This window comes from Centropristis striata, chromosome 12 (assembly GCF_030273125.1).
Source record: "Centropristis striata isolate RG_2023a ecotype Rhode Island chromosome 12, C.striata_1.0, whole genome shotgun sequence".
Lineage (NCBI taxonomy): Eukaryota > Metazoa > Chordata > Actinopteri > Perciformes > Serranidae > Centropristis > Centropristis striata.
Genome location: NC_081528.1, coordinates 13,668,596 through 13,691,842, shown reverse-complemented (window position 1 = coordinate 13,691,842; position 23,247 = coordinate 13,668,596). Strand labels below are relative to the sequence as shown.

The following is a 23,247-nucleotide window of genomic DNA, read 5'->3' as shown; positions in this document are numbered from 1 at the left end:
GCTGTATAGCTGAATCACTGTAGTCGCTGCTGTCAAAGTGGCAAGAAGGCAAACATATGATACCTGCAATGCTGGGAAATTAGGTTTATATACATATAGCACTTAATTAAAATCACAGCCTGAAAAGTCCTCTCAGTAGATGAAAAACACATCTTCAAACAGCCAGTCGCTTCTTTCAATGGCAAACTTGAAAGGCACAGATGATAAAGATTAAAGATTCATGGGTTTGCACATATATTGTGTACAATGCATGAGTGCAGGCAGCATAAAGAAAAATTCCAAAGTGGGAGCTGGATGATAACTGCACCGGCTTAGTTAATAAAACATTATTAAAAACCTATTTATTCTCCTTGGCGTTCAGTCCCAGCTAGGCAAGAATCCTTGGCTTTTTACTTTTTTTACCCTTTTATTTGTCTTTTTTATCTCTAACTCTGTTTTGGATTGAGTTTTTATTAATATTTTATTGTTTTACTGTTTTTAGTATTTTATTGTTTTTATTTATACCTATTTGTGTGTGATTTATTCTATTTTAATAACTGTACAGCACTTTGGTCAACTGAGGTTGTTTTTAAATGTGCTCTATAAATAAACTTTGACTTGTTAAATCTTACATACATATTCTACAATGTGCAGGCTTTTCAGATATGTACACTGAGAAACCATGTTCCCGTGTGTGAATCATACAGGGTGTGCGGTCAAGAAGCGAACACATGAGCAAATACTTCAGATTGTGTGATTACATCTATTACACATTATCTTTTCAGCAGGATGAACCTCATGACCTCATGATGACCTTTCCAAAGTCAATGTATTACTCAAGTATATAATTCATATTAAATATATTTTTACTAGAAATTTAGTTTTTTAATATTGCATTGTGTAAAACTAATTCTTACTTATCATTAAAATGAATATTCTAATATTCAGTGTTTTCTGGGTCAGTTGTGCTACATAAGTATTAAGTATCCATGTGGTACTGTAGATTGTACAGTAGCTGTTAATCATATTACTTAACTGTTCTTTTCGCACAGTAACCTCTTTAAGTGTGACCGAATAGAGCTGAAAGAGACTTATTGTCGTCTGTTCTTAATAAGGAAAGCAGCCAACTGCCAGTCAGTAAATAACAAAAGGAAAAGCAGAGAATAAAATTCATTTTCAAAACACTTTAATGAAACTTTTTGCTTGTAACATGTTTTGTGCTGTAACAAAAAATGATTTTCTAATACTGAAAGTTGTGCCATCAAAACAAGTGCAGAGAAATACATAAGTGCTGCAACTATTGAAGGAGATTGTTTAAAAAGGCCGGATGAGAAGGATGTCAATATTTTAGGCACTTCAGAAGGTCAGCACTGTGCGGATACTGCAATGAGAAAAAGCAAAATAATACGTTAGGAAACAGAAAGTCCAGAGATCAGCAGAAAAAAAGTGAAATGGACTGTACAAAAATGATGATGACCCATCCCCTTCAGAATGAAATGTCCCTACCTCTTTCCAGAATGCATGAGGTCAAATCCCTCATTGATCTGGTCAAAGGGCAGAGTGTGGGTCACAAACTCATCCACTTTGAGCTTCTTACTCATGTAGTCCTCCACCAGTTTAGGAACGCTCTCCACACTCTTCCACCCTGAGGGTGAAATCAAAAACCAATTTAATAACTTTAATAAATCCTTATTTAGCTAAAAACTAAACTGCATCAAACTTGTGTTCCACTAATAGGCCTTAGGCAAGGCACTAATTGCCCAACTAAAAATTAAATATCTGCTCAAGATTTGGTTCATGGAACAACAAAAAACAACCAGAATTCATTATAAACTACACTATTTTACATGCTGAACACAGATGCTTAAAAAAAGCTATTCCTTATACACCAGGGCTAATTAAATACCACTACAGACAGACATTTTCATTAGAAAACAATTTGCTGTGTTTCAGTCCAATTATCAAAAGGTAAGTTTAGCTTTAGTTTAAACTTAAGTCAAAAACTCTCGGCTGATGAAGTGGATACTAAAAAGCCCAGTTACCCAGAGTTAAAATATGCAAAAGGCTTTGAACTTGCAGAGATTTGGAACTGCAGCCAGACCTCATTACATCCATTATAACAAGTAATTATGTAACACAGTCAGTCACCTCCAAAGGCTGTGCCCTTCCACACTCGGCCTGTCACCAGCTGGAACGGTCTGGTCGAGATCTCCTGTCCAGCTCCGGCTACGCCGATGATGACACTTTCACCCCATCCTTTATGGCATGCCTCCAGAGCAGCTCTCTGAAATAATAAAAGTTGTATGGTAATTTTCCTGGTTTCTATGAATTGCTTACTTTTAAAAACTGGTAATGTGACGCTTGTGCCACCTGTTGACACACTATGGAAATCTGCACCGGCTCTATTTCCTACCAATGAGCAGTGATGACAAATAAAATCAGTCAATATATGAAAATATTCACCCTCAACTTTATTATCCCGAAGGAAATTTGATCTGCAGCCGACATCGCATCACACCAAGGACCATTACAAACATGAAATTTCCACACCACAAATGAGAGCAAGGTACACCTGCCACACTAAACCTGTTGCTAAAAAAAACAGCTAAAATCATTATAAACAGCAAATTAAATAATACATGTTAAATTACGTGCTGTACAGAGCTGAAAATGTTAGTATGTTGCATGCTGTGCAAGTCTCACCATGATTTGTACATTTCCAATGCACTCGAAGGAATAGTCCACGCCCCCGTCAGTCATCTCCACCAGAACCTCCTGGATTGCTTTGCTGTGGTCTTTGGGGTTCACACACTCAGTGGCTCCGAACTCCTTGGCTTTCTCAAACTTTGCAGGGTTGATATCCACTCCAATGATCCTGGTTGCCCCGGCAACCTTGCAGCCCATAATGACAGCCAAGCCGACAGCTCCAAGGCCAAATACAGCACATGTGGACCCAGGCTCGACCTGAGTGTGCATGAGCCAGAATAGCAATGTGAGAATTCAAGTATTACTGAATAATTTTGCATATAGCAATTGCACTGCATGAGAGAACTTAAAAGTTGCTATTTCTTTCATTCTGTATTGCATCTTTTTAAATGTCTTTTAAGTATCATGTGACAAAAGAAACTGGAAACACACATCATCTCTGTGTGGTTCCACATCATTCTTTCTATGAAGATGCAAATACATTTTTTCATTTTCTAATAAATTATTTACATATCAAAAACTGACTTTTTAGGGTGAAACAAATGTCACTATGAAAACATTAAAAAAAACAGCAACTTGGAAACAGATGCTCTTGGCAACAATTCATTTTCACAGCAAATCTGCATGATTAATAAGGGTGACCCATTTCAGAGTAAAGCCAACAAACAAAGACACAGTTTTCATCCCTTTTCATTGCATCCTTTGGGGAACAATTAAACCAGGGTGTAGGGTACAGGCATTCAAAACACATTTAAAATTTTGACTATGCCTGGTGAAGATCTTTCTTAGACTAGACTTGTTAGAATATTGCAGTACTATTAAACTTACTGGGAGCTTTTAAACACTGTGCAGAGTTTGATGCTTCGGGGGAACAACATTGTACTGCATAGCAAGCTTCCAACAACACTTTACAAATAAACTCAAGTACAAATGCTTCTGTTTTGTAAGGGAGCAGTCTCAGGGCCTGATAAGAAAGAGACAGTTTTTGCAGCCTGAAGCGACTTTTTGAATTGTTGTCAATGAGAGTGAAGCGTTTTGCTCGTTTCTTTTGTGTTGCTGTGCACCTAGTTTTTGCAGAAATGCTCAGAATGCATTGAATTTAAAAAAAGAATACAACTTAAGAGCTGAAAAGTGCATAGCCTAATTTGTGTTTTTCCCACCACTGCCCAATAAAATTAACTCCAACCATCATCAAGGCTAATCTCCTGGACCAGCTGGTGGTGACAATGCTCCCTGGGATTCCTCCTCCTTCTGAAGGTTTCATGTATTCACATGAATTCCCTGTCCAACACACTCTTTAAGATTAGGTAGACTCTACAAAGTTGAGTTTACTTTACAGTGCGTTATAAACATTACAGCGACTGTGCTGATGCTCTGCCCCCCTCACTGGGTTCAAAAAACTGCTCTGTCATTAAGAGCCTTGGTGTCACTTTTGACAGTGAGTTCAAATTTGACAAGCAAATTGGCTATGTGGTCAATTTTTCCAGCTGCGACTTCTGGCCAGGGTAAAACTGTACCTCTCTCCTAGTGACCTGGAGAAGGTTATACATGCTTTCATTTCCACAAAACTGGATTTTTGCAACTCGTATGTAGGTTAAGACCAGCACTCATTGCGACGCCTACAACTTGTACAAAATGCTGCAGCGCGTCTTTTTACAGGCACAAAGGAATGGGAACACATATCCCCAGCTCTGGCTTCTCTGCACTGGCTTCCTGTCCGTTTCAGAATTGATTTTAAGATCCTGATGTTTGTTTTTAAAATTTTAAACGGGTTGGCTCGAGCGTATTTGGCTGAACTCATACATGTTCACAGACCGACCAGAGCCCTGAGGTCTGCAAATGAGTCAAACCTGGATGTGCCTAAATGCAGGCTAAACACTAAAGGCGATCAATGTTTTCAGTGGCTGCCCCTAAGCTGTGGAACAGTTAACCGCTGCATATCCGACCGTCAAAGACTTTGGACATTTTTAAATCTTCTCTTAAAACTCTTTTTTTTTTTTTCTTCAAGGCTTTCCAACCTGCGTGAGAAGAAAATTGTTTTTGTATGTTGTATTGTACATCTCATGTCATATATTATTAGATGAAATTGTCTTTATATTTTGAATTTTGAGTTTATCGTTATTCATTTATGTATCTTTTGGATTTTTTGTTGTTATTCAGTTATGTAAAGCACTTTGGTCAATCTTGGTTGTGTATAATGTGCTCTAGAAATAAACGTGACCTTGACCTTGACAGTAAAACAACAGTTTGGCTAAGGACAGGTGAGTCATAAAGGCAGTGTGGTGCACCACCCTCTTTGATCAGGGCCTTATACCGTAGCATAGTCTACTGCCAGTGATACCCACCTTGGCGGTGTTAAGAGCTGCACCGTAGCCTGTGGAAATGCCACATCCGAGAAGGCAGACTTTATCCATTGGAGCCTTCTCGTTCACCTTGGCCAGAGAGATGTCAGCCACCACAGTGTACTCTGAGAAGGTGCTGGTCCCCATGAAGTGAAACACTTGCTTTCCCTTGCAAGTGAATCTTGAGGTACTGTCAGGGAGCAGACCCTGGCCCTGGGTTACTCTGCAGGGTGGAAGCACAGGGAAAAGTGGATTTCTTTCATGTATGTATGATGAAACTCAATGGCTCTGTACTTCAATGCAGGGCAGGCAGAGGCTGAAACTAATGATGACTGAGCTTTGATTCAGATGCCCTGGGGAGTGGCACCTGCGGCTGTTAACTCAACTAGTGAGGTTGCAAGTTCAACCACATTGAAATAAATGTTTTAAAAATTTGGTTCATTGTCAAAAAACAGACTCACCATCTCAATGCAGCATGAATAAGTATGACAGCATTACCTAATTTTCTGGCACAGGTTGGTCTTGGGATTTTTGCAGAATTTGCATTCACCACACTGTGGCACATACAGCGGGACGACAGTGTCACCTTAATGAAAGAGAGAATTGTGAATAATCACAAGACAAGACGTACTAAATAAAATTGCAACATTATTTCGGACAGCTCTTTACCTGGCTTGAACTTGGTGACACCCTCACCAACACTCTCAACTATTCCAGCACCTTCATGGCCCAAGATGACAGGGAAAAGTCCCTCTGGGTCACTGCCGCTCAGAGTGTAGGCATCTGTGTGACACACTCCTGTAGCAGAGATCTAAGAGACACGGTGTCATTTAAAACCCATGTCGAACACAGCTCCTAAATGCAGGGGTGGAATATAAAAGTACATATATATGCTTTGACATGCCAGATATATTATTGGGCATGTCTAAGCAAACCATTTCTAAAACAACAACAACAACAACAACATGCAAGTTTATCTTAAAACTTTGTGATTTCTCCAGGGTATTCTCATTTTACTGCCTCCTGTTCTGGTAGGTTCTAACAAAAGACAAACGAAGAAAACCTTGATACAATCAGTACTGGTTTAGTTTACCTTTATGCGAACTTCATGGGCCTTGGGTGGGGCTACCTCCACCTCTTCCATGGAAAGAGGCTTCCCAGCTTCCCAGGCAACAGCTGCCTTGCACTTGATGACCTGAAGGCATGACACAATGATTATTTTTTCCAAACAATGCTTCTGCAAGTAATTGAGTAACTGCAGCCATGGGTTGACTAAAGCTTTGCAGTGTGTGTTCAGGCCGAGCTAGTTGCACAGGGTACTTTTCCTTGAACTGGAGGCCTATCCAGGATTATGCAAAAAGCACAGTGTCCCTCTGCTTTGATACCACTGACCCAATACAGCATTTTTCAGTTTCTTCCGCTTTCTCAGGCTAAATCAATGGCACGTGAATACGCTTGACTATCAACCAAAACTCGTTTTTTGCGCTTAATTAACTAACCAGAATCTAATATATCTATCTCTGTAAAGCACAGTGCATTGCACTGCTGCATAGCATTGGCTAATGACTGACCAGAGATCCCTGTAAAGTAATGGAAGAGTGATTCTTTGTACTTTGTTCATTCAGCGTACGTGCGTCCACGCTAGTTACTCAAACCTTGCTTTTTTAGGCTGCATGTGAAATTGAAACAACCCTTGCGACACAAACTTAAGGAAATTATGCATTTAAATTGTGCAATTTCTGGGAAATGTACTTACTTTTCCAGCTGTCTCCATGTTTGTTCCTTCAGAGCAAGAGAGAGGGGCGGTGCGCGGCCGTAAAGGAGTTAACCTCCGGACCAATCAGAAACGAGGCCGCGCAGCGTCAGCATGACGGAGCCCGGGGGATAAAAAACATTTGAAAACAACAAAGCTATCAAAACTGTGAGATTATGCTCTCACTTCAGTATTTTTGATTCAATTTAATTTGTCTTTGCTTGTGACCCTTGGCAATTTATACATATATATATATATATATATATATATATATATATATATATATATATATATATATATATATATATGCTATTATTATTATTTGAATTATTATTTTACTACTATTATTATTTTCATTTTCTATTTATGTATTTATTTTTGTATTATTTAGATGTTTCTCAAATATTATTATTGTACTGTTTACCCTTCTACTTATGTTACTGAACTACTGCTGTATATGTTCAATAAATGAATGTGAAATAAAAAAATAACATTTTGTAACCCTGAAACTATCTCACATTTATTTTGGTCTTGTGAATTTACATACAAACTCTGGAAGGACATTGCCTCGTTTGTTAACAAAAATATTTTCACTGGTTTTACTTGCATTATGAAGATGTCATATTTGGCTGTTTTGATCACAAAAAGAAGGATGGTGATGCATATTTTCTTATACATTTTATTTTTCTTTTTGCCAAATACCACATACACAAATGTGAGTTTTCAAGTAAAAAAACAAATTTCTTTTTGTTGAAGTCAGAGTTTGAACAGTATATCTGAACTCTCTCCTGTCTACAAAACAAAAAAGCTGTGAAGACTACCAACATATGCACTGCGTTTAATGTCTTTAACATGCAATCTTGCGTCTGTTTATTTTATTATTTGTTTTTGTTTCATTCTTTTCCATTTAATTATTTTCTATTTTATTTTTTAAAATATTTACTTCTATTTTATTTTTTGCATTGTTTATCTTTCTGTAACTCGTTTCTTTTTCTTTGTAGCTGTGCATTGTATTGCTGTTTGATATAAATAAATATGAAATAAAAAAAACATTTTTGTTCTGAGGGAAATGTACACTGATGAACATTTTTAAAAAGTGGATCCCAAACATTACCAACATTTAGTCTAAATATGCTGAATGTGGGATTGTCATTGTCTATTCATTTGTATAAAAAATGACCTAAGTTCATTTTAAATTAAACTTTTGCAATATTTAATATTAAATGTATACTCTTGCATTGTTGTATTTACTAGTTAGATCACCTAGATCTATGCAGATATAGGTATTTTTTTTATCTCAAAAATGGCAACTTTTGGACACAAGTCCATCAGTACATACACTGCAGGCCACAATATGTTGGACCACACTGTGCTTTCAAACTTTGTGGACTCATACATCCACATCACACACTTTAGGTGAGCATAAATACGCTTTACTTCTTTAACAGATGGATGTTAAATATTGTAGAGTCAGTGTGTTGTTCTGCACATTAAAGATGAAAACTTAAAGTGAACTGGAAGCAAATCACCAAATGTTTTCAATGTTTTTCTTAATCTTGGCAACCAAGTACCACTTTAGGATACCACTTAGCACTCCTAAGACCTGATAATTAAAAATAAAGACACAGTTACAAAGCATCTTTTATTCAAGAGCCTTTAACAAATGTGACAACATTCTGCTCAAGATTTTACAATTGAGGGGTATTAAAATGTTTTCAACTAACAGCATATAAAGATTTTCCACACATGTTCCCATATCTGAGGAAAGTAATAAATGGAAGTTTGTGAATGCATCTCTTGAATCTTAATCAAAGTACAAACATCTGTCATGGCCAAACATTTGAAAATAATCATCACAAGATAATGATGTGCCTGTTCACAAAGGGGCCCAATAAGATCCGGATCAGACAGCGTGCTTTTAGCAGGTTGCTAAACATGAGGCGCACCACACTGCCCTTGTTGTTCAGCCTACAATTTAATAAAATGCAGCTTGCTTTTTTTGTTGAATAGTTGCTAGCTAATGCAAATGACATCAGATGCTTTACTGCTCTGAGCACTTCCACAAACACACAAGCCTCAATGAGCAGAAAAACTTGAGGCGCTGTGCATCGCAAAAGGAAGAATCTTCACTTTCATTACAAAAGGCTGCTAAACAGCGCTCCGTCTGATCGGAGCCTAAATCTCCTAAACAGGCTGAAGGGTCCTCATTATGTTGCATACAAGCATTATATATATGAACCTTTAAATAAAAATCATCAAGATCCATCACATATTCAAAACTGGTAAAAAAAAGAAAAAAAGAAGGGAAAATCCATTCAAGTTCTACAAATAGAAACAATGTCCATATTGTGAGTCCAACAGGCCAGGCACTGGCATAGAACGCAGCATTTCTGTCCGTGTAGCAGGAGACGGGGATGAGACCGTCACACCAGACCATCACGCTCAGATCATCTCCCGCCTACAATTATACAACAAAAACAAGCTGTTACCTTCACACCAAGAAAAAATAAAATATAATTTGCAGGATATAAAAAAAGGGCAAACCTCTGAATCCACGTCCTCCACCTCCTCTTCCTCTGAAGCCTCCTCCTCCACCTCGTCCGCCTCCAAATCCACCACCTCGTCCGCCGCCACCACGGCCGCCTCCAAATCCTCCACCACGGCCCCCTCGAAAACCACCTGATACAAAAGCAAAGCAGAATTAATCAAACCACTCTTACAAGGCACAAAGGAGCCACAAGAGGGAAAACACTGCTAAGTGTCATGAGCCACACATTCATCAACAACAGGAGACCGGATTAATTAAAATGAGACAGGGATGCCTCACCTCCACGACCACCTCCTCTTCCTCCACCTCTGCCGCCTCTTGGTGGACCTTTCTCTCCTGGCGGCCTGGGGAGGAATCTCTGCAGTGGGAGGAGCTTCATTGGATCTATATAAAACTAAAGAGACATTGCACATCATATACAGTGTAATAACAAGATGCACTGAAATGCTTTTAAGCATGCAAATCCACTACTTTAAAATGTTATTTACGTATTTTACCTTCTGTAGTTTCTTGAATGAAGATGCCTTCATATTGTCAGAAAGTTTGACTGAAAAATACTGCAAGGGAGAGTTAAGAAATTAACAGGACTTTGAGCAGCAACAACTACTCCGACATTTATTCTATTTCACCACAAATTGTTTTAGAGGTCAAGAGACTGAAACTTGTGCAACAGAAAGGATACAAAGTCCCGGAGCTGGCCGAATATCTCATCCACCTTCCCGATCTGCTCCTTGTTTTCCAAGTACACTGGGGCGTTAAAGTAGGGAACTTTATTCTCCTCTGTTGTGCACTTGCACACGATGTCATCTTCACATGGATGCATGAACTCTCCCAGTGCTGTGGAGTGGAAACACAAGAGAACAATCAGTCGTGTTAAATGTAATCAAATCATCACAACAAATGGTGAGACATTTACAAATAAGTTATAACTATGAAAACTTTACAGACGCTATTCAAGAAAATCACCTACAATTCTTACCATTGGGACATAAAAACAACGATGCTAAAGGAATTTTCATTTGTATAAACCATCCTCCAGTTGAATAGAATATTTTTTCTGTTTTGTTGTGCTGGTAGCTCATTAGAGATTATGTCATGTTCAATAACTTACGGACTTAACTTAAACATGACTGACTTTTACTTATCTTAAATACGAAAGACTGTCATTTAATGTTAGGGGCTTTAAACTTGTGCACTACCTCAAGAACCATGTCCTTTTCATTAATATAACAAGTTTTAACTACTGTTAATGTTTACTGCAGTCATTCTGCTGTTCTCTGCTACTACAATGCAAGAAAAGTTTACATTGACATGTTATAGCCTTGTTATCTTTTAATTAAAAAAAAAATGTTATACAAGATATGTGGTATCATATTTATCACAATGGTATCAACAAATGGTATAAAATCATGGTTTTTCAAGATGTATCAAAGTTAGACCTCACAGTATTGTGAAAACATCTTGCAAGTGGTAGCGATATGAAAGATTTTTTCCAACTTGCTTGCATTCAGGAAACCAAATACAATTGTATAATTGCAGAAAAATGTACTCCTGTTATACAGTATTTATGTCCACTTAAATAAACGGTTTCAATAAAACTATTTGTGACATGTCATATTTTGCTTTTAACACTGAACATAACTTTGCTCTCACTTTGCAAGAAAAATATTGGGATATATATCGGACATCGATATTTAGCCTAAAGATATCAGGATATGACTTTTGGTCCATATCGCCCAGCCCTATTAAGAAAAATTAGTCTCAAAGTAGTGATTTCAACTGGAATTGTATTTACAAGTTGTAAACTCATTATTGTAACTTTCCTGTAGCATAAACACTCATCATATAAGTAATGGTATTGGGAAAGGGCCCAAATCTTGGAGCATTTACGAGCTGTTTGCATCTGCATTTTCTGCAGTTCTGGTTTTATGATCTTACCGACGACATATTCTGGAGGACCATAGTCCTGTTGTCTATTAAAGCCTCCTCTGCCACCACCACGAAATCCACCTCCTCTGCCTCCTCCACCTCCTCTTCCAAATCCTCCACCTCCTCTGCCAAATCCTCCACCACCTCGGTTAAATCCTCCACCTCCGCCTCGTCCTCCACCTCCTCTGTAAGACATTTTTCTTCAAATCTTCTGTTGAAAAAACAAATACAACAACAAAAGTGAGCATGAACGTTACAAAGCTGAGCTAATCACTGTAGAGTGAATACATGGCATTCAACAAGCTAACATCGTGGGTTCTGAAGCATTGCATGATAGCTAACATGCTAGCTCAATTCAGTCATTAAACTTCATAGTTCAGCCACATTCTCAGCCACAAACACAAACGTTATGTATACGTTTTAGATAAAGGTTTAAACCTTTACAACACAATAGCCACACCATTAAAGCTTATTACTTACAAAGTCGATCGGCTTTCTGCAGCTATTTACTCCGAGAGACCTCCATGCGATGATGACAACACGTGTGACCATACCACCACGGACTGTCGTAAAGGTATTCGCGAGTGTCGGAAAGTGTCGTGCACCTCTACCCACACAAATTTCAGGCGTAGCAGACTCGGTGACAGCAGGTTTATTCATAGGGACGAAGTTACTCGGTCGGTCTGGCTTTAAAACTCTGGTAAAACCGCTGGTAAAATACGGAACAATGTTATTTCTGTGAGACTTGCTGATGTACGCATGTGTAAATATTCCGTTAACATGATTATTTTTGTCCAAATGCAGGAAATTGAATAAGCAATCATCACTAAACAATGTCAACAACAGGGCAGGTAAGAGAATAAACTTCATCTACGATATATTTTTGTTTTCTACGTAGTATAAACGGAGGATATTGTTGCTTGCAGTCTGCTCTATTCTGACTACTCATGTGATGTTCAACCCATGTTTGCCGCTTAGTCATTTATCAATGGGGATGTGTTTATCTAAACAGCGACCGCGCCCTACCCAGACTTCAAACCCTCAAGCGTTCCTCATTTTAGTCTGGATAAAAAAAATACAGTGTCTGAATAAGTGTGAGACTCTGTTAGAAATAATCTGTTATTCTGTCTCTGTGCATGGGGATCCCTATCTGATTGATTAGGTCACTATCTATGCATGCGTAATTCACTGTCTGTGTGCCCTCTCTCTATGCATTTATAGATTAATCATGTAAGATGCTTTTGATACAATGATCATCTCAACAGACTCTCTGTACAAATCTGTACAAGTCTGTACAAATCTGTACAAGTCTGTACAAATAATACATAATACATGTATTTTCCATCACTTTCAGGTGATAAGATGCAAAGCTGCTGTTGCATGGGAGTCTGGAAAGCAGCTGACCATTGAAGACGTGGACGTGGCTCCGCCTAAAGCCCACGAAGTCCGCATCAAGGTCAGCTGATTGCTTTTTTTAGTGTTTATCATATGAAGTTGATGTTGCTAAAGTATATCAGAGTAAATGAACTAAAAAGAACACAAACATTTCCCACAATGGAAATTAACCAAGGCTTAAAGAGATAATCTGGACTTATTTATTTAGGGTTGTAAGTGGGTTCTTATCTATAGTCGTTTTAATATCTACAGTAGATGATGGTCAGCACTCCCCCAGTTTGAAAAATCAGCTAAGCTAAGAAATGTACTGCTGAGGACAGGGGCAGCAGCAAAACATATTTTAGCCACCCAAAAAAAGGTCCACCAAATTAAATCAAGATCAGTTTAAGTGAAAGCTGTATTAAGAATACTTTCATCAGTTTACCTTGCTGTCAGACTGCCCTGTTCAAGTTTACTTGGGGGAACTGAAGATGTTTTATGACTCATCAAAGCCACCAGACCAGTAATTTTCCATTGCACAACAAGGGAGTTCCTGGTCTACTTTAATTGCTGAGATCGTTTGTGTTTTTGTGGGACTTTAGTGTTTTAGACGGTTAGTGTGAATTCACCAAAGTCACACAAAAACACAAACACTAATTAACCGATCGAGGCAGAGGTAGACCTGCAACTGCTGAGCTCTACGAGGTAAAATAACTTTTTTTCAATGGAGTTCGGTGGCTTTGACAAGAGCACTTTGTGTGGTGAAAATAATCTCAATATTCTTAAAGGGTAAGATTAGTATGACATGTGGATGTCACTTCTTGTTTCAACATTGATCAGAGAGGTGACAAAAGCTAAGAGGAAATATTTACAGATGTCACTTCCTCTTTCTTAATTCACTTGATATGAATATTGCTGCACATCCCCTTTCTGAAACTATCATGTGATCAGCATCCTACCATTCTGTTTGTACAGATTGTTGCCACAAGTGTGTGTCGCACAGACTGGGAGACCCTGTATGAGTCTGGGAAGGGGATGATTTTCAGACCATTCCCATTAGTTCTTGGCCATGAAGCAGCTGGGATAGTGGAGAGTGTTGGACCTGGAGTCAGCAAATTCTCACCAGGTGAATTGCACAACTCACTTGGCATGTCTTGGTATGACCTGTAATGACATTTAGCTTTGACTGACTTTTGTTTTCTTAAAGGAGACAAGGTTATTCCTCTTTTTCTGCCTCAGTGTGGGGAATGTGAACAATGTCAGAGTCCTAAAACGAACCTATGCAGGAAGAACTGGTAATCATTACCACATGTACACACATTCCACTATCCATTGCGTCATGCTGTTTAATCACTTTTTTTGGGCTTTTAGGGAAAATACACAAACGGGTGTAATGGCTGATGGCACAAGCAGGATATCTTGCCAGGGCCAGCAGGTGTTCCAGTTCCTTGGCGTCAGCTCTTTCTCCCAGTACACTGTGGTTCCAGATACATCACTTGCAAAGATAAGATGTGATGCACCGCTAAACAAAGTGTGTCTACTTGGCTGTGGTGTCTCAACTGGTTATGGTGCTGCTATTAATGCAGCCAAGGTAAGAGGATACAGATCTGCAAGATACTTCCATTCAAAGCACAAATTCTGACCAACTCTGATTGAGTTGGCTCTGACCAGTGGCTGTTGTGCACAGGAGAACCCTGTCAGCCCTTTAAACAAGAGGGATGCAACTAATTCACAAAGACTTTCTTCTCAAACATTGCAATTTATAAACAGTAAAGCTTATTATAAAAAAAAGTGGATTTGCCATCTGAAGGAAAACATCTTAGGTGTCATTTTTATTTGACATTTTCGAACTAAGTTGCTGCACAGTCATGCTATTTGTTCCCCACTAGATGTCAGTAGATAACAAAAGCACCACAGGCTACTTAATGAGATAAAGGCCAATATTAAATGCCTTTTAATATTGAAATAAGGTAAATACAAACCCAAACTAAGAAGTTTTAATGGAAGAAACCCTAAGGTCTGTAGAAAAGATAAAGAATGTCATCTTAAACACAACATGTAGAAAAGGATAAAAACCTGCTCTGAATATTGTGCAAACTGAGGATTTTTCACTAGCACTGGAAAGATAAACTCTCAGCTGAAAACAATGTGAAAGTGTTCATAGTGTTCGCCATTGCAATTAGTCCAAAACTTGGCCGCACGCATCATTTCCAGAAGTCCGTCCACACAGCACATCACTCCCGTCCTCAAACACCTTCATTGGCTCCCGATCCACCTCCATATTAACTTCAAGATCCTGCTCCTCACATTCGAAGCCCTCCACAACCTTCACCCTCATACCTCACTGAGCTCCTCCAAACCTACACACCCTGCCATACACTCAGGACCTCCTCTGCTTCACTCCTCTTCACCCCTTCCGCCCGTTTAGCCACAATGGGACTACGATCTTTTAGCTGCTCTGCCCCTCGACTCTGGAACAAACTCCCTCAGTATATCCGCTCTCTAACAACACTGTTAGCCTTCAAGTCACATCTCAAAACACACCTGTTTAGACTAGCCTACCCCTAATATATTCATAATTTTAAATTACAATTTTTCTCTGTACTGTTTTAGTGTTGTTCATTATTACTGTCATTGTTGTTTTTATTGTTCTAATTTGTAATTGTTTTATTGTTGTTTATTATTACTGCGATTGCTGTTTTATTATTATTGTTGTGTTTTTAATTGTTTATTGTAAGGTGACCTTGAGAGTCCTGAAAGGCGCCTATAAATAAAATGCATTATTATTATTATTATTATAAAACTTAATGCAGCATTTTGCAAGAATGTGTTCTGTAAGCAAGCTGAGGTTCAATTTTTATTTTTGATACAAACCACTTTTAAACAATTTTTTAATCAGTTTTGCACAATCCTTGACAAAGAAAAGAAAAGCCAATGAGGCTTAAAGTAAATTGCACAAGAATAAAATGGCTCAATTTGAAGTAAAAACAAAAACATGTATAATAGATATGTTTAGAAGAATAAAGGCAAAATGTACCATATAGAAGTTGTCTTTAAACGCAATGAAGTAATCTCAACAAAAGTCTCTCTGACAGCTTTTAGTTGACTGACTGCCAAACTGTGTGCATCCAGGTTGAAAAAGGTTCCTCCTGTGCCGTGTTTGGGCTCGGAGCTGTCGGACAGGCCGCTGTCATGGGCTGCAAGGCTGCTGAGGCGAAAAAGATCATCGCAATTGACAACAACCCTGACAGGTTGGAGAAAGCCAAAGTGTTTGGAGCCACTGAATGTGTCAACCCCACACTTCAAAGTCGGCCCATCCAGGACGTTCTGGTGGAGAAGACAGCTGGAGGGGTGGACTACGCTCTGGAGTGTGTTGGAGATCCACTTATTATGGTAGGTATACAGGTCTACAGGTATAATATCTGCAAAAAGACAGCTTGTAATTAAGTTTTTTTCACATTCTGGATCATATTCAATGAATCTGTATTAACTGGTTCTTTGTGTTGTCCTAGACTGCAGCTCTTGAGTCTACAAGAGACGCCTGGGGCACCTGTGTCATTGTTGGCTGGACGGAAACGGAATCAATGAGTGTTAAGGTTAATAAGATCCTGATGGGACGCACCTTGAAGGGGACTTATTTTGGAGGTGATGAACTTTCCGTGCCTGTTAGTTCTTGCAAAAAAACTGCCCTTTCACAATGCTTCAGCAACAATTTCTGGTATTAAGAAACTGAGCATTAAGTGAAACTTCAAATTCATATCTGATTAAAAGTAACAAGACTGCAGGAGGGGGGGGAGGGGAAGTGAGTCCATCAGCACAAAAACACATTGCAAACCAACATCTTATATGCACTGAACATCAAAGCTTCATAATGTCTAACATTATTAAAGTATCTAAAGCATAGGTCTCAATCTCGCGGCACGTGGGGCAATTGCGGCCCTCGTAACGATATTTTGTGGCCCCCACCTTGATATGAAAGTTTAATGTTAGTGCGGCCTGCAAGTTTTATATGAATGGCACTTTACCGTGTTGTGTGTGGACCCTGAGGTGAGGTCGCTGTATTGCGCAAGCTGGAGCTTTGTTTCACTTGTTTCTATGACGACGTTTACAACAGCAACAGCACGGCAGTTAATGAACAGCCCGGTAGCAGTCGTCCTTTAGGCGCTCGCTATCCCGGTACTTACCATCTACAAATGTCATGATGTTCATGTCATCATGAAAGACATGGATAGCGAGTGCAAAAAGAAAGGCAACTGCTATCGGACCGTTTATTATCTGCCTTGTTGTTTGTAAATTATATTTTGTATGCTGGCCTACACAGTCTGGCCTTAGTTTTCTGTTAGAAAAACTGCAGCTACTCCATAGAGTTTTTTAATCCTCTTTAATTGGTTCACACATGAACAAGGTACAGGACTTGCTGTGGTGAGGTTACACAAAAATAAAACTCTGTGTGCGGGATCAGGCATCACAACATGGCGACCGGTCCAGATCCATAAAAACGCACATTATAAAGCAAATAATAATAATCAACAGATTCAAATAACTTGTACTCACGCACAACGAACACTAAGTGATAACAGGCAGTTATGACTAGGTTCAGTTTGACTCTGCCATAACCGATGAGGATGTGCGGCAGCAGCAGCGGCGCACTTAACTGGTAACTTTTCCTCCGGAACTATTCGTCATTCATTCGGGTCTACTCGGGACTACTCGGGTTTTTCCGGTGACGTTCGGCGACGTGAGAGGAATGTGAGAGAAAGCACTGCCAGGTCTCTGGCAGCAAGAAGTAGGCAAGAGACACCTTGTTCAGAAGAACCGTTAATGTTCTTTAATATTCCATTCATGTTCAGGACAGTTCATGTTCAGAAGAACCCATTGAAGTTAAATAACTGTTAGTCATGACATTTGAGAAGTTTAGATTTTTTTTAGCAAAGTTTTTTTTGTGGAATACCTGATGCGGCCCAGCCTCACCCAGACACTGCCTCCAGCGGCCCCCAGGTAAATTGAGTTTGAGACCCCTGATCTAAAGAGAGGGTCATAATAATTTTCACTCAAAAAAAACAAGATGAAATAAGGAAAACTGCCTTTCTTAGGGGCTCATTAATGTCTGCTATGTTGTGGTTCAGGACTGAGAAATGTCTTTTCTTAAGGCTGGAAGAGTGTGGAGGGTGTGCCTAAACTGGTGGACCACTACATGAGCAAGAAGCTGAAGCTGGATGAGTTCATTACCAGCAACCTCCGGCTGGATCAAATTAATACGGCATTTGAAGATATAAAAAATGGGAAAGGGTAAGACCTGAATTATTTGTGGCTGCTTTTCTTTTTTAAAAAAACAAGTTTTTCTGAATGTGTGTGTGCCCCTGTATTTCAGTAAGGAGAGATTTAAAAATACATTTATGTAATGGTCCAAAATAAAGTGCAGGAATATTCAAATTATTTAATGATTACTGGAACATATCAAGAGTTTTTCAGCAATATATGTCAGATATAAATGCACTGTATATTCAGTTGCAACTACCCATTATCAATTAGTCTGGAGATTATTTACTTGATTTATTGCTTATCTATAAAATGAGATGTCCATCACAGAGTTTAAGGCTACATCTACACATACACAACAGCCCCAAAACCAAAAGATATTAATATTTACATTAGGAAAGCTAAAAACATGACATTTTTTGTTCTGACTCAATACATTGGTTCTGGTGAGGACCCTCTGACTTCACTTTTTGCTTTCTTTTTTAGTATCCGTACCGTGATCAGCCTGTGGCCTGAGGAGACTCAACCCCCTAATTGTGATTGAGAAATGAGATTCAGTGTTGTGATGTGATGTGATGTTGTACATACAACATCACATGTAGTGTATTTTTGGAAAATTTCAATGCTATTTTTCTTGAAAAGATCATGACAATCAGAATGTTTTCCTGGTTTGACTTTGTAGAAAATGAGCACCTTGGCCACTAGAGGGCAGTCTTATATCATGTAAAAGCCTATGAATACCATCTAACTTTGTAAATACATTTTCTATCTGCAGAGGACTCTGTATTTTTTGTTCAGTTGTGAGTCTGTGTTGTTTTTTTCTTGTTTATCGCAGACTTGATCAAAACAGAGAAACATCACAGTGAACACAGTGTAAAATAATACTAAATGTAATTCATAGATATATACAGCATCTGCAGTAACACAAAGACAAATTATCTCTATCTGTCATACTTGGCAGCTGTACAGCGATTCTGGTCCCGATATCAATGTGAAGTGATAGTTGGAATTAAATACCCTTGTATAGAAGATGGGGTAAAAGACACAGGAAACAAATGGCCGAATCTGTCATCAGCCACGGAGCAAGTATCTGCTTCATGTGGTCAGCCTTACCAAATTTCGTCCTTGGTAATATTATATATTGATTTAATGGGGAGAAGGGCTAAAATAACAGTTGTGGGCTGTCAGGACAGAAGACAAAAGGTTGTTTGGGGAATGCCTTTTGCAGCAGAACTGAAATAGCTGTCGAAGGAATTTGTTTTATTGAAGTTCCGTTCAGATCAAATGAATACCCTTGGCAGTTTCCCTCGCTTTTCCATCTATATTTAAAATGGAAAATAAATTGGTGCTCTTCCTCTTATGTTGGTCTTGTCTGCCTGTGTGCTATCAATCACAGATTACACAGTTAAGACACCCCACCCCCCTCTCTAAGACTCTAACTAAAGAAAGTTTTCAAGAAATAGAAAGCAGAATAATGCAGAGAATGGAGCAGTAGAGGGAGATAAGGGGAGGATCACAAGAAAGAGGGAGACAAGATTTGACAGGTGGTTATGTGACTGGGCATCCTCATCTATAAATGTTGGACATGCTCACAGATTTATAAGGCTTTCTTGGGGACATGTGTCTGAATGTCTGCCTCATCTATGGGAAAACTATCTAAAGTGACGACCATAAGTCTCCTACCTTTTTTCCTCTTTGTGTTTGAACTCTGCGACCTCTAGAATTGTCACATCTTTGCGCAACTAATACAGGGAGGACATGCTATCAGAATTACTACCACAGCATTTTTCACATTTTTTGAAACTCCTAACCGTTCATCTTGTCATGTTTCACATTACGCTTGTGTAACTTTTCTGCAGATATCTTCTGGGGAGGAAACTTTGCCATAAAGTGACACGGAGTTGAATCGAAAAAGAGACAGCTAACATTTGCAAATGGAAAATCATATTTACATTCTTATTTCTATGTTCATTTGTTTTTCCCTTCTCACTGTCATCACTTCACTGCGACAACTCAAGGCACAAGTCTTCGTGGAGATAATTGACAAACACCAGAAATGCCAGATGAGGTAAATGCCATCACACAAATAAAAGCATGTCTGGGAAAAAATGTCAAAAAAGTGCCGCCTCGCCTTCAAGAGATTTACTCTTATTTACTAAGCTATATTCCCATGTGACAGATTGCACCATAAATATAAAAAGTAGGTGGGAAACACCTAATTTGAACAAAGACAGAATTTTCTTACTGAAAATACACAAAGTATAAAACGCATATATCCATTTTCAGACACTGTAAATGAAAAATAGTGTTTCTCTGATTCAACTGGTAATCCATGTCATGGAAAATAAATACAGCTGTCACTATAAATCATACTATTAGGTCTCCCTACTATAGTTTTAGTTTTATATCTCTTCATATATGGTGTGGTTTTGTTTTAAGGTTGAGTTTTGAGACATCACACAAATAATACAATGAATGATGACTGAATCCCATTCAGGGATTTGCTTCTGCATCAGGGTCCTGGTGATGTGCATGCTGGCTCACTGTCACACTGTTATGGTTTGTAACATTTATCTCCTATGACAAGTCAAAATCTCTGCTGTGGGGAAAAAAAGCTGCAAAATTAACAGCTGCAGAATCAAGTCTTAAACTCTTAATTGGGCTTTATATTTATTATTCTCCCCAGTTGAAGCCCATTACAGGGCTTATATTCTATGAATGTGTAAATGACTTTGCTGTACACCTGTTGCTCTTAATGGCTGCTGAAATCACATTAATCAGTCAAAAAACGACTGTATTAACATCTCTGAGAAATAGGCTGGAGGGAAAAGCAGGTCTGAAAGAGACACAGTCAGTTAGGCGGAGAGATAGAGGGATGGATATACTGTATAGCCCCAACGGCTATGGAAGAACGGCCCACTTAAGTCACTAAAGACTGCCAATGTGAGGCCCCTGCTTTATCAGCAAATCCTGGCCATTATACGGCTAATGCCAGGCATTGCCTGTGACATCCCCCAGTCTTTCCCTGACACGGTTAGCTTTAGCTTCTGTGTCAGTACAATATACCCAGCTTCACTAGAGGACAGCACAATACAGTGCTTAGACTTCTGGAGACTAGTTTTCCGCTGCTTAAGAGCACTGTGTAGTAACAGATCTGATACAGTGGGGTGTTGGTATCAGGTGAATGCCTATTTTATCTCCAACATATTAACATTTTTAGAAATTAAGAATGTTTTTGGATTTAAATCAACAGTTTTTGACTTTACAAAGGGCATTCAGTGAATTCCAAGCAGTAAAAACTTTGTGGAAATTAAGTTTTAATTTGCCAGTTCTGCATTTTTCAGGGCAACAGTAGTCTTTTTCAAATTCAGTCCATGCACAAGTGCAAAGTCATGCAAATGATTGAAAAAGTGGGATCAAAGTACAACTTTTTTTCAAAAGCTTACATAATAATTGGCACTCACAGTTCCCACATTATAAAGGTCTATGGTTGCACACTTCAGAGGCCTCATTGTAACACAAAACCCCCAACCCTGATAATGACTGTATCATGCCGTCCCCATTGAGCCATGCAACACCATGTGTTTCTTATTCTGTAACCTGTCAGTCATATTGTGTCAGTGTTTTACACTTAAGTTGCAACAGAAATAGACAACAAAGAACAGGATTAGACAGACCACACATTGCTATTACCAAAGAGACGCACAAACATACACACACACATAAGAGGCGATATGCGTGACAGCTCTAAGCTTTTGTTGTGTTTTGTCTGACAGCAGCAGTAAAGTAGTAATTGAGAGATTATCTCTAAGGTGCTATCATGGCACTCCTTTGTTTGGTGTCTCCCTCATTGGTCACATGGAGCGTTACTAGCATGCGTGGGAAGTAGTCATACATTGAGACATTTAGTGTAATTTGTCTTATTTTTAGCTCTTTTGAATATGTCATGAATGACCTGTTCCAAAAATGGCATCTAAAGACAAGGTTTCAATTACAGGTAAATATCATTCCTTGATGTCAAATGGCAAGTTTGCAGCATCAGATTGTGTGTTTGTGTAAATGTTTCTTTATCATTATTGTCATAAAAGTCAAAGACTGACTAAAGTTCCCCAGAAAAGGTACAATAATAGCACATTTAACCTTTTAGGCTTGACAGAACTCATCCATGACAGACTTGGACCCAGCCCTATCCTCCTTTGCCACAATGCCTTTTTCAGTGTGCCAACATTGAGTCAACAGAGTCATTTCATGTGGTTATGGGCTGAAGGTAGGGGGAGATATTTCTCTCAGACCCTGTGTGTTTACCCCCTAATCCCCGAGAAGAAGTTCACAAGCATGAGGAAAGTACTGGGAGATTTAGCTACCTCCCAAACCTGCTCAGTTTACCGCCCTCGGTTTTCCACAGCCACACAGGGCTCGGGTAATTCCTGGGAATGTTTGTGAAGGTTTGTTTTGTGTGTGTGTGTGGATGTGAAAATATAATTGGTATTAAATGACTGGTTGTGCTCTTATATGGAACAATATACAATAGTCTATACACTATACAGTCTGAATGTGAGTGATGCTGTTCCTGGAAAATGTCTTCTACTGGGTTTTTTTCTCTGGTGCCCTAAAAAAAGTAACAATGATGTTCAAAAACAAATACATTCGTAGATGTGCATTCTGTGAATTCTAGTTCTTTCTACAGCAACAAATGCACACATGGTCGCAAATTTAGGCTTTGGAAAACTGCGAGAGGAGCTCCTAACTGTTCAATAACTTGTAGCCAATCCATGCCATGCCATTTGAGTGATAAAAACTACATTCTTGGAGCCAAAAAGTGATACTAAAATTGTGTAACCTAGTGTACTGACTGTTTGGGGTATGGTATGTTCATTTACAATGAGCTGGTTACTTGGCCCTGAGGAAAATATTACACATTTAAATTTTCCTGGTTTGTACCCCGGTGGTGCTGCATCCAATGTTAAGAACTGTGATGTGGATCTGATCAATGTCACACTTGACACTGCACTACTTTATACCCTCAGCAATACACCCACCAAGCTGGGAGTCAATTGGCTGAACATTTCCTGAGATATGTAAAGGACAGTCATACATATAGAAAGACAGAGATTCCTTAGGTAGATGAAGCTGTTGCAGCGCCATCTATTGGCCAAATGACACCAAATATGTGGTGGTCACAACAGGCAGAAGTTATATCTACACATGCCCCCAGATTGTGGACGCAATAGTGCCCTGCCCACAGGATTTTAGCAAATTTTGAGGGGCAGCTGTAGCAAACTGTATGGAACACCAAAAAGGTAACTTTCTCCAGTTTGATTGAGGGAAGTTCTGGACCAAATTTATTTCGTTCCACT

General features: G+C 38.9%; 3 protein-coding genes across 4 annotated transcripts; 1 reads left to right on the top strand and 2 right to left on the bottom strand.

Annotated features, from left to right (window-relative positions):
- Positions 1-1,148: 1,148 nt before the first annotated feature.
- On the bottom strand, positions 1,149-6,829 carry LOC131981579 (alcohol dehydrogenase class-3). The gene is made up of 9 exons (XM_059345944.1): positions 6,784-6,829; positions 6,121-6,222; positions 5,697-5,838; positions 5,526-5,613; positions 5,031-5,250; positions 2,683-2,943; positions 2,128-2,263; positions 1,486-1,624; positions 1,149-1,360 (listed from the first exon to the last, which is right to left on the bottom strand). The coding sequence occupies exons 1-9, from the start codon at positions 6,799-6,801 to the stop codon at positions 1,336-1,338; spliced, it is 1,131 nt and encodes a 376-aa protein (XP_059201927.1). The 5' UTR covers positions 6,802-6,829; the 3' UTR covers positions 1,149-1,335.
- Positions 6,830-8,408: 1,579 nt separating this feature from the next.
- Positions 8,409-11,867, bottom strand: gar1 (GAR1 homolog, ribonucleoprotein). The gene is made up of 7 exons (XM_059346352.1): positions 11,738-11,867; positions 11,267-11,468; positions 10,011-10,165; positions 9,826-9,885; positions 9,608-9,722; positions 9,325-9,459; positions 8,409-9,238 (listed from the first exon to the last, which is right to left on the bottom strand). Exons 2-7 carry the CDS (start codon positions 11,451-11,453, stop codon positions 9,228-9,230), a joined length of 663 nt encoding a protein of 220 aa, XP_059202335.1. The 5' UTR covers positions 11,454-11,468; positions 11,738-11,867; the 3' UTR covers positions 8,409-9,227.
- Positions 11,868-11,887: 20 nt separating this feature from the next.
- LOC131981853 (alcohol dehydrogenase class-3-like) lies at positions 11,888-18,669 on the top strand. 2 transcript variants are annotated; one of them, XM_059346350.1, is made up of 10 exons: positions 11,888-11,957; positions 12,062-12,108; positions 12,612-12,713; positions 13,607-13,757; positions 13,839-13,926; positions 14,003-14,222; positions 15,764-16,024; positions 16,144-16,276; positions 17,782-17,920; positions 18,377-18,669. In XM_059346350.1, the coding sequence occupies exons 2-10, from the start codon at positions 12,091-12,093 to the stop codon at positions 18,432-18,434; spliced, it is 1,170 nt and encodes a 389-aa protein (XP_059202333.1). In that variant the 5' UTR covers positions 11,888-11,957; positions 12,062-12,090; the 3' UTR covers positions 18,435-18,669. The 2 variants fall into 2 exon arrangements, with proteins under 2 accessions (XP_059202333.1, XP_059202334.1); XM_059346351.1 differs by having other exon boundaries at positions 11,905-11,969.
- The last annotated feature ends 4,578 nt before the right edge of the window (positions 18,670-23,247 follow it).